Below are 11,456 nucleotides of genomic sequence, written 5' to 3' on the forward strand. Positions count from 1 at the left end.
AGAAAAACAAGATAATTACCAAGTGGTAAGTGATGCCGTTAGAACTGCAGCAGAAGTTAATGCTTTTTTTTTTTTTTTTTTTTTTTTTTTTTGCTTTTCAAGACAGGGTTTCTCTGTATAGCCCTGGCTGTCCTGGAACTCACTTTGTAGACCAGGCTAGTTAATGCAATTTTAGGTTGCAACAATATTCCCTGAATCAGTATTATTGCCTTGGGGTGTTTTGTTCAGTTTGTGACAGGCAGACTGGAGTCCTTGTAAGACCCTGGGAAAGTGAGGGTTTCTTGCTGCACCCTCTCTCCCTACAGGAAGGAGAAACTGGATAACTAGAGTTAGGAGAGTATCAGCCAAGTGAAGGGCAGATTTAAAAGAGGGTACATACATGTCCTCATGTTCCAGAAAGTTCTGCAGGTGGAAATAAAACTGACCAAAAACATTCCAAAGGATTTTTCAGATGTAGTATCTGCAAGAGCCCTTCTCTATCAATTAGAACTGACTACAACGTGACGAACTACATCTCAGAATTCTTGCCTTTCTCACCAGAATTCATCTGAACTTTACAGTGAATGAAGTAGCTGGAAGATAGCCAAAGCTTTTCAAATTCTGAGATGACGAGGTTAGGGTTTGTTACTAATTCTGGAGTAGAGCTGTCAATTCACACAGTTTTTACTAGAACAAGGAGATTTCTACAGAGGTGGGTGTGTGTGTGAATGAGCTCCCTTCTCTCTCTTTTATTTTCTTTTTTTCTCCCCTCCCCCTCCCCCTCTCTTTATAAATGAAAGGTTAGGGTAGCTTTACTCTGTGGCTCAGGCTGGTCCAGAATTCCCTGCCCAGCCCAGACTAGCCTTCAGGCTGCAACCCTTGCCTTGCCTCCACCACCTATGTGCCAGGGTTACAGGCATTCGGCTTTGTACCGCGTGGACTCATATAGGTTTTCTGCTTTTCTTATTTTTAGAAAATATAAAAAATTCATGGGTACTATTCTGAGGGGATAAAGAGTTACTGTAGAAGCACACAGGGTAGACAAAGGCTTTCCCAAGAATGGAGGGGAAGAACAGGGACCCAACATCTTGATAGGCCCTGTAATAGGAGCTAAGGAAGCTGTGGTAATCTTCCTGGCCTGGGGTCCCTTTCCTCCACCCATTGTCAGTCTCTGCTTTCCCCCACCATTCCCTCACCATCTCTATGCTTGCAAGTGACTGATTCGTGTAACTTACTCATCGCTTCTAGGTCCCTGGCAGGTTCCATTTGCCTTTCAAGGTTTCCCTTGCTCTGAATCTCCCTGGTGGCTTTACCAGCTTAAATCTGCCCACCTAAACATTTCAGTCTGTCTCTCTCAATCTCAGCATCAAGAGAGGAATGACTGGTTCAGGGCTTTTGTCCTTGCTGTTAGTTTTCTTCGAGCCAAATTATGATCAGGCATGAACAGTCATTCCTTGTGTCAAATGGTACATTAATTTGTATTCCTTTCCTTTAGAAGAATGTCGGAGGCTGTGTGACTTATAAAAAATAGGGCTTTATCTGACTCGGTTCTGAAGAAGCCTAGGAAGTTCAAGAACATGGAAATGGCATCTGCTTGGCTTCTCATGAGGGCTTCGTGGTCATAAACCAACTGGGACCCTGAAGAAAAGGAAAAGGGAAGACCAGGCACATGTAAGAGACAGAAGGGCTAACCTCCTGACACACTTAACCTTCCCCAGAAGGAAAACTTCAACCCACTGCGAAGGCTCTACTCTCTTAAATATCCAAGCATCACCCCTAGCCCCCACCTCCCAGCATCGCTGCATTGAAGAATTCAGCCTCAACATGAATTAAAACAAGCTTCAGATAACTGGGCCTGGAAAGTTTTATCTAAGTGAGAGAGGAAGTTTAGACCCGAAGCAGATGTAGGTGGGTGGGACAGGAAGGTTTCTCTCTCCACTGAAGATGGAAGCCATGGGGTACAGACTCAGAAATGCAGGAATCTACTTAAGCTTAATCCTTATTAGATGAGTCTATGCAAAGCAATATGGTTTAGAATTAATGAAAGTGATGTAAATTTTGTCCCAGTACTTGGAAGGCTGTGGTGGGAACACTTCTGCAAGATGGAGATCAGTCTGGGCAACGTAGTGAATTTCAGGCCAGTCTGATGTGCAGTGTAGAAACCCTTTCTCAAAAACACAAAGACAAACAAGCAAATAAACCCAAAGAAATACTGATTTCTTTGTTTGCTGTATTCTGGGACCTTTGTACTTAAAGTAGAACCTGTGGACTAGCCACATTGTCTGTTCCTAGAAATCAGTCTCTCTGATCTTGTTAAAGATTTATCAAATCACAACCTACATTTTAATCAGATTTCCTGATGACTGAATCAGATTTCCCGGTGACTTTAGTATTCATACATCTTGAGAAGTGTGGGCCATAAAAGAATTGGTTTGGTTTAGAGGTCTTTAAAAGCTTTTTTACTAGGAAACTTCGAATAGCATCGTATAGCTATATGAGAAGCAAGTTAAAAAATTATCAAGGGTTTGTTGACTTGGTTGACTTTAAGATTAATAGCTTGAAACTAATTATTGTGAGAGAATTTACAGCATGAAAATGTGCAAGTGTTACAAATTCATTTCCTTTGTACTGTAGAACCAGTTGTTAAGCTTTTCTTAGCATACCACTGCACAATCCTGAATCCCCTAGTTCAATGTGTAGTTAAGCTAGACTCCTGGAGAACCAAAGGAGCTCCTGCCTTTGAGAGACAAGATAATATGAATTCTACTGTCACTCACAGAACTTCCAGCTGTTACACTGAAATGCTATCATTCTGGGTAGTAAAAATGTTAACCACAACCTGATTCTGAAATGGCCATAATATGGGAGGGGAACACGAGCATTGGTAATACTTAAAATCAAGGTTGGCAGGCAAGCATGGGAAACTGTGCCTACTGGCAGCAGAATTTTGATGCTGAAACCTAGAAGTGTCAGAGTAAAGTTAGAGAAGGTAACAGTAGGTCGATTGTCCACGGGAGGACTTTATATTTTTATACAGAATAATCACTCCTTTCCAAGTTAATGTTAAACACGTGCAAATGTTTCTTAGGGAGTTTTTGTATGTGTGGTCCCTAGGTCATTATATCAGCATCACCCCAGGACCTACTGTAAATGCAAATGCTCAGGCTCCTACTCCATACTTAATGGATCATAGGATCTTGGGGTGGAGAGTGGTCAGTCTAAGTTCGATGAGGCCTTCTTAGTAATTCTTACACAGGAGTAGAAAGAGAAAGAATTAGATTTCCTTTTTTTTTTTTCTTTCAACTTTAACCTCAAACAGGAAGTAGCTTTTCTTCAAGTACAAATTTCCCAATAAACTGGGAAATGCTTGAAGAAGTCTGAAGATGTGGATCAAAACAACTGCAGGCTTAAGCACATATTTAAATATTTTCCCCCCAGGGAAACTAGCTAAGTAGGGAGGCAGTTGGCATTTTGCCATGACTGCTGGAGTGGCTAAGCCTTCCTAGAAATCAACTGGCAAACCTTGTATTTTAAGATGAACTACATAGACAAGCGAGTTTGAAAATACTAATAAAAGCACTATCCTAGCATGTGTGGGAACAAGGATATTATGCATGGTTTTAATAAGCAGATGCTTCTTTTTTTTTTTTTCGTTCTGACTGAGAATTTTATCTGGTTCTTTAATAACAACATTTAGTATTCACTCAGGGTGGACTCTGTGACAGGCACTCTAGTACAGTTCTCTGAAAGTTATATCATTGTTAGCCCCATGTCACAAACAAGGGAACGGGGCCCAGGGGGTTATAGCTACTTGCTCCATATTGCACACACTCAGGATTGGAATTCAGAGGCAGGAAGTCTGACTCCAGAATATCCCCCACTTAACCAAAATAGCTTTCTTTAGCAAGGAGGAATTCTTATGTATCAAACATTCAGAGTTTTGGTATATGTTATCTTTTCCTTACTGTGACCAAAATAACTGGCCAAAATGTCTTAAAACAAGAAGGATTTAGTTTGACGTATAGTTTTACAGGATTCAGCCCATCGTAGCTGCGGAACACAGAGCAGAGTGGCGTGTGCCATGACCAAAAGCAAGCAGAAAGAAGCCACCACCCAGCTGCCAGCTGCCTTTCTCTCATCTCCCCTTTGTTCTGTCAGTGCTCACAGGGCTCACAGCCCACAGGACAGTGCTACCCACATTCAGGATGGATTTTCCCCACTAATTAATTCTCTCTAGAAATAATATCATTACCGAAATACCCAGAGGTATGCTTCAATCTCCTACATAATTCTAAATCCAGTCAAGATGATAATGAAGTCATGATCATTATAAGGGAGTGCCCATTTCAGAGTATGTCTTTTAATTTATAGTTTTCCTAAAGTCTTAAGCTAATGAATATTATCTATCTAGCTGCAGATATCTGAACTCTGGATCTTACTTGTTGAATGCCATCAGATTCTGTTGACCAAAGGAGGCAATAAGGCACATTGGACTTATACAAGACATTGTTTTAGTAATAATACTGTTGTAAGCTTATTACATTTTGTGAGTTCTGACTGAATGGTTGTGTTCTCATGGTAGGCATTTTCAGGTGAGGACCAACTGACTCCAGCTGTGGAGATGAGATGAATCTAAGAGCCAGCACCAGGAGAATTTGTGTATATTCTTAGACGGAATTATCTTTAAGTATCATGAGATGAATGCAAGTTTTCCAGATCTCCTTTATCTATGCATCTAAGTACAAGGCTTGGTACTTAGTAGTTGCTCAGGGATGTGTGAAAAGAGCATAGAAGGAAAAGAGGAGAAAACAAAGTTGTCAAAGTAGATTCAAGTTCTTCTAAGGTTTTCTTCTCTCTCTCTCTCTCTCTCTCTCTCTCTCTCTCTCTCTCTCTCTCTCTCTCTCTCTCTCTCTCTCCTCTCTCTTTTTTAACAGACACAGAGCTCTTGAAGTAACTGCTTACATGTTAACAAGAACAGTCAATAAGTAACAATCTTATTCATTTAGGTGGCTACTAGGTATAAACATAAAAAGCTTTTGGAAAATTCCAGCTCTGATGGGGTCCATCTTCTGTGAGTAGCTTCAGGAAACCAGGTAAAGTTTTGCAGGCTTGAAATTCTTATCAAGTCACTAATTCGTATATGCATAGTTTTTTTTTTTTCCAACAAACATTTACTGCAGACCTTCCTTCCAGCCTGACGCTGTGTGTAGTATGTGCTGAGGTTACAAAATGAACAACATGATTGCTGCTCACAAAGAGCTCAAAGAGATGGGGAGATACATTGTGATGGCTGCACAGCTCTGTGTTCTCAAACTCCACTAAATTGTACACTTAGGTTGGTAAATTGTATTATATAGAAAAATAGGTCTCAGAATTGTTTCAAACAAATAAAAAAATTACAACTTCTGTTTATTACACAAAACCAGGAAAAAGTGGCCAAAATTCAGTCCTGGAAGTATGAAAGGAGACTGTCAACAATGAGCAAAGGCTGAATTTAAATCTTTTTGTTTGTTTGTTGTTGTTGTTGTTGTTGTTTTTTCCGAGACAGGGTTTCTCTGTATAGCTCTGGCTGTCCTGGAACTCACTTTGTATACCAGGCTGGCCTCGAACTCAGAAATCCGCCTGCCTCTGCCTCCTGAGTGGTGGGATTAAAGGATTGAATTTAAATCTTAAGGGAAAAAAAAAATACTGTTAATGTGTTACATGATAATTCAAACAGAAGCCAGAGAGGAAAAATGTCAGAGGTGAGAAATGTGTCTTCTCCTGCCCTCCCTCTGTGTGTGTGTGTTGTGTGTACACTCGCATGTGTGTTAGGAAGGTTGTTCATTGAAGAGGTAGGCAGAGGCCCATAAGTGAGCCAATTACTGGAGGAGTTTATTCTTATGAATTAATTCGTGACCAAACTCGGTTTAGAGAAACCTGCGGTCAGCTGAGCCATAACGGATGTTTTTTTTTTTGGGGGGGGGGGGNGTAGGGAGGGGTCAGAATAACCTGTGCACCGGTCTCTGATTGGCTACGTAGAACAAAAACAAAAACAGATAAACTCCAAGAACCAAAACAAAACCCTAGACATGTTTCCAAAACGCCAAGCCCTGTCCTGCTCCTTAGGTCCGATCAGCAGGGCTTGCCAGCAGCCGGAAACCAGAAAGCAGGCGAGCTGGTTTGCTGAAAGGGGGTTGGAAGCGGGTGAGCGAGCGGGACCTCCCGTTCCGCCTTGGGTGGAGGCGAAGTTTGACCGATTCTGTTTTCTGTTTTCTCTTTGCTATCAAGAAGACTGAACTCAGAGGCGCACACACGCTAGCTCGGCGCAGGGTCGCCTAGCAATATTCATTTAAAGAAAAAACGAATCTTAACAAGGCTGAGAGTAGCGAAGGAAGCTGGGGACACTCCAGCTTTCTCAAGGCTTTAGGAAGGGAACCAGGTTCCCTCCAAATGACCGTTCAGAGTACATCTGCAGGGTCCAAAATTAAAAATAAGGAATGAATAATTACACAGTTTTCAACAAAGCCACTTTCCCCCCACTGAAGGTTGATAAGCCTTTGAACCGGAGCCAGGAAAGGCAGTCGCAGGCAGGGGACCGACAGGAACCGCGCCACGAGGGCACTGAAGCCAGCTCGACCCCGCCCTGCTCCTCTGCTCCTACCAACCCCTTCCCCCTTTGCCAGCTTCCGCGCGGAACCCTTTTTCGCGGTTCCGTGCAGTTGAAACCCGGGACCCATTTCGTCTGCACAATCCGGCACAGTCAACATGGCGGCGGCCGTCAGGTGCCTCCGGAGAGGTAAGGCGAGCGGTGTTCTTGCGTGGAGAGTGAATCTAGAGCCGAGGCTCACTGTCGCAGCGGAGTCCAAGCCAGAATCCCGTAGGCACCGGTCAGCTCTGGGTCCTCGAAACGCTTCCGTGGTCTTCTGGGCTCCACAGCCCAGAGGGTCATCAGTGCTTCAAAGCGACCCTTAAGGCGAGCGACCTCTCGCGGAGCAGGTCGCTTTGAGGATGAGATGGGGGCGGGAATGCGTCGGCAGCCCTTTTAGTCAGGGGTGAGGCGTGCAAGGCAGGGTTCTGTTCTGTGTGTGGGGTAGCGGGCGTGTTCAGTTTGATAAGCGAGCCCTGGAGGGAAAGGTGGTACATGAGGAGTGCTTATGAATAAAGGTGATTCCTGCTCTTAAATTTACAGAGGCCGTCGTGTTTGTCATCTGGAGACTAATTCTGTAGTGTTTCTTTTTTTCAGTAACAAGTCAAGTCTGATTGGTTACTGTGACAGCCCCTTTAGTACCACGCCTTTTTTTTTTTTTTTTTTTTTAGGACAATGATTATAAATATCATTATCCAATTAAATCAGATCTTTAAATGGACGAAACAGCCCGCACCACTCCATTTTAAGAGGAAGAAACCAATCCCATTTGGCACATGGCAAAATTTACCTATTAAGTGGCAGGGAAGAACTGAAGGGTGTGATTTATTTTGTGGTATTGGGTATGGAATTTACGACGTCAACCATGCTAGGTAAATCTCTGCCAGGGAGCTACACACCTTAGGAGCTCTCCACTCTGCCTCACAAACGCTGCATCCAGTTTTCTCTTTAAACTTTTCTCAGGAAAGTTAAGTGCCAAGATCAGCATCATTATTGAGGCTCATTCTTCAAAAGTTAGGGGTGACAAGAGATCACAACACACCCCAATGACTACTAAATAAGCAAACCAAAATGTTATTACTGAAAAGAAATGGAGGGTATTATCTTCATGTGATAGAAAGCTTATGAGAGGGGGCTGGTGAGATGGCTCAGCGGGTAAGAGCACCCAACTGCTCTTCCAAAGGTGCAGAGTTCAAATCCCAGCAACCACATGATGCCTCACAACCATCCGTAACAAAAATCTGATGCCCTCTTCTGTAGTGTCTGAAGACAGCTACAGTGTACTTACATATAATAAATAAATAAAATCTTTTTTAAAAAAAGCAAGCTTATGAGATAGAATTGAAGAAGCCAAGAAGAGAACTGAAGATTTTTGTCACTTTTCCTTCTCTTAGCTTCCAGGATACATACTAATGTGCTCATTATCCCTCCTGTTACTGCGCATATTAATTAGTTGGCTTGTCTGCTCCCCAGTCTGTTTCTGTGTAGTGTCCCAGGACCCCATCCTTCATTCTCATTTCAGGGAGCAGGGGGTTGTGGCCTTATCTGTTGTTACTTTGATATTTTAATGGCTATCAAATATTTATCTGCAGCTGGGACTTCGGTCCTGAAGTTCAACCTTATATTCATTTGTGAATTCTAGAGCTGTATGTGTCTATAACTTACGGGTACTTCACACATGTTTAAAACCAAGCTTATAATCACAGGCTGCAGTTTTCTTCATCTCATTTGATAAAAGTTGCATACTTTCAGTTGTCAGGCCACAACTTCAGAATATCGTTGACTCTTCTTCCTCATGCTTTGCATTAAGTAGTTGACAAATCCTGTTTGCTTTACTTCTAAATGGATTCAGACTATTTGCTGGTTTTGGGGTGTGTGTGTGTGTGTGTGTGTGTGTGTTGAGAAGTTTTGGAGACAAGGTCTTGCTTTGTGGTCCTGACTGGCTTGGTCTTGTATTCACTAACAAGCCCAGGCTGGCTTTGAACTTGAGAAAGTCCTTTTTCCTCAGCCTCCTAAATGCTGTTAACCTAAACTCTTGACTTTTCATGGTAAGACTCCAACGATCTTGTTCTAAATCAACAGTATTTCTGCTGGATTCCTCTGTAGCCTACTCTAAATACGTACTAAATTGCTTCTTTAAGACCTTAAACTGGAGTGTGTATGTGTGTGTGTGTGTGTGTGTGTGTGTTTGTGTGTGTGTGTGTTTGTAGAGGTGGCTCAGCAGTTTAAGAGGATTTACTGCTTTTCCAGAGGAGCTGGGTTTGATTCCTAGCACCCACATGGTACCTCATAACTGTTCCAGTTCCAGGTGATATGATCCCCTCTTCTGACCTCTAATGGCAAAATACCCATACACATAAAATAAAAACTTAATGAATTTTTTTTTTTTTAAAGACCCTTAGCTGATTGTGGTGGCACAGGTTTCTAATTCCAGCACTTGGGAGGCAAAGTCAGGAGGATGGATGCAAGTTTGATGTCAGCCTGGATGCATAGTGAGTTCTAGGCTGTGTAGGACTACAGTCTGAGACCCCATCACCAGGCTCTAAATAAATACATATTTACAAAATAGCTTAGTCACATTACTCTTAAGCTCACTCCGAAAAGCCCCCCCTCCCCACCCAAGTCCTTACAGTGGCCTCTTACTGCACTGCCCATTTTGTGTACTCATGTCTGAGCACTTTAAGCATGGCTAATAGGAATTCACAGTACCATATACACTATAAGATTTTTTTCATGTGTATGTGCACTTGGTATATGTATACATGTTCACATGTGTGTGAGTGTGTGTGTGTGTGTGTGTGTGTGCACATGGAGGCTGGAGATTGATGCTCTCTTCTGCCAGCCACTATCTGGCCTGTTTCCAGAGGCAGAGTTTTTCACTGGACCTGGAGCTTGCGGATCCACTGTCTCCAGAGAAGCCCCTGGAGGTGGGAGGTGTTGCACTGTGCTTACACAGCTTTTATGTGGCTGCCAGGAATCTGAATTTCATCCCTCATGCTTGCACAGTAAGAGCTCTGTCACCTGTCATATGAAATTGATCTTTACTTTTAAAATGCAATCAACTCCCCCTCTTCTTTTACCACGCAGTCCTCCTTCCTCTGTTTATTGTGTCTTGTCTCCCCAATGACCAGGAACGGAAGCTTCATAACCTTTCTTATTCTGGTGCTTGTAAAACAATGGTACTTTGATCGTCCAGTTTATAAACTGCATCTCCACAATAAAATCAGACACTGTTTTCTTAAGTTTCGCTAAAAAACCAAAAAAATAGTTTGAGACAGGGTTAGGCTCCCATGTGTTGGGACAGGCATCTCCAGTACGCCCATCGTTAAGTATTGCCAGCTGCATTGAGCAGTATAATTTAGTGCTTTGTTTCACGTGCTAGTGTAACCTTTCTGTGCTTGCAGATTATAATAGGTCTACTGAGCACTCTGAGTAGTGCTAATATGGGATTCTATACTGTGTTTTAAATTGACATATCCCTGTTTACTAATAAGGTAATAACTACTCAGTGGACAGCTTTCACACTATTGGCATTTCCTTTCCAGTTTGATGTCGTTTTATCCTTCTTGTTTATTTTTCAATTGTGTTGCTCTTTCACACTCAAGATAACGACTCGTTTGTTCACTGAACATGTTGCAAATATACTCTACCCATTTTAGGTTCATCTTTTCACTGTATGTGCATGTGGGAAGGTATGTGTGCACATGTGTGTGCATGCATGTAGTGTGTTATTTCTCATAACTTATCCATCCCATTGTTTTTGAAGCAAGGTCTGTCACTAGGACCTGGAGTGTGTTGATTAGCTTCATCTGGTCGGCCAGTGAGTCACCACGATCAGCCTTCTGGTTTTGGAATTAGAAGGAAGAGTCACTGTGCTCAGCATTTTACATGTGTGGTGGCGTGAATTCAGGCCCTCATGCTTGCATGGCAGGCACTTTGCTGACAGTCTCCACAGCCTCAATTCTTAATTTTTAAACAGTATATTTGATAAGCAGAAGTTTTTAACACTTAGTAAACTACTTTTTATTTAGTTCCTTTGGGCCTTGTTTATGAAAGAAACTGTTCCTCCCCTAAAGGCTAGGAGGACATTTTTCTTTATCCTGGAAGGCTTTTAAATATTAGCATTCACCTGTGAATGGGTTTTTTTTCTTCGTCTGTAGTGAGAACTTTGGATGATTTTATTGTCAAACCTTTCTTTGTTTTACTAATCTTTCTGTATTTGTACCACTACCAACATAAAGAACTATCATAAATTTATAATGCCTTTTTAAAAAATGGATTTTTACATTTTTGTTTCCAGACAGAGTTTCTCCCCATAACAGCCCTAGCTGTCCTGGAACTTGCTCTGTAGATCAGGCTGACCTTGAACTCACAGAGATCTACCTGTCTCTGCCTCTTGAGTGCTGGGGCTAAAGGCATTCACTACTACAACTGGCTTGAGTGACTTTTCATTTAACATGTAAAGAAATGGGTTTCACAGACATTTCCATGCATACACAGTTATAATTGGCTGGCTCTTTTTATCCTGTACGCTAGCTTTTCTCCTCCCTGCTCCTTCTAATAACAAATCTTGATCTGGTAGGGCAAATTTCTCACTTTTTCTGCTTTTAGAAGAACTCAGACAACTCTGTAAATGGATCATCTTTAAAAATGAATAAATAAAATAGAAACTATTTTTTAAAATCTAGGGGTAATATGCAATATGCCCTATTAATAAAAATAAGATAATCTAAATGAGGTTAAGATAAAAGTAGATGAGCCGGGCGTGGTGGCGCACGCCTTTAATCCCAGCACTCGGGAGGCAGAGGCAGGCGGATTTCTGAGTTCGAGGCCAGCCTGGTCTACAGAG

General features: G+C 42.1%; 1 protein-coding gene across 1 annotated transcript in view; it reads left to right on the forward strand.

Annotated features, from left to right (window-relative positions):
- The first annotated feature begins 6,684 nt into the window (after positions 1 to 6,684).
- The window catches only part of Mrpl1 (mitochondrial ribosomal protein L1), a 57,461-nt gene continuing 52,689 nt past the window's right edge, over positions 6,685 to 11,456 (forward strand). The window contains exon 1 of the mRNA XM_021210992.2: positions 6,685 to 6,757. Coding sequence (XP_021066651.1) covers positions 6,727 to 6,757 — 31 coding nt within the window. The 5' untranslated portion in view covers positions 6,685 to 6,726. The remainder of the gene's footprint in view (positions 6,758 to 11,456) is intronic.

Source organism: Mus pahari, chromosome 13 (genome assembly GCF_900095145.1).
Source record: "Mus pahari chromosome 13, PAHARI_EIJ_v1.1, whole genome shotgun sequence".
Taxonomy (NCBI): Eukaryota; Metazoa; Chordata; class Mammalia; order Rodentia; family Muridae; genus Mus; species Mus pahari.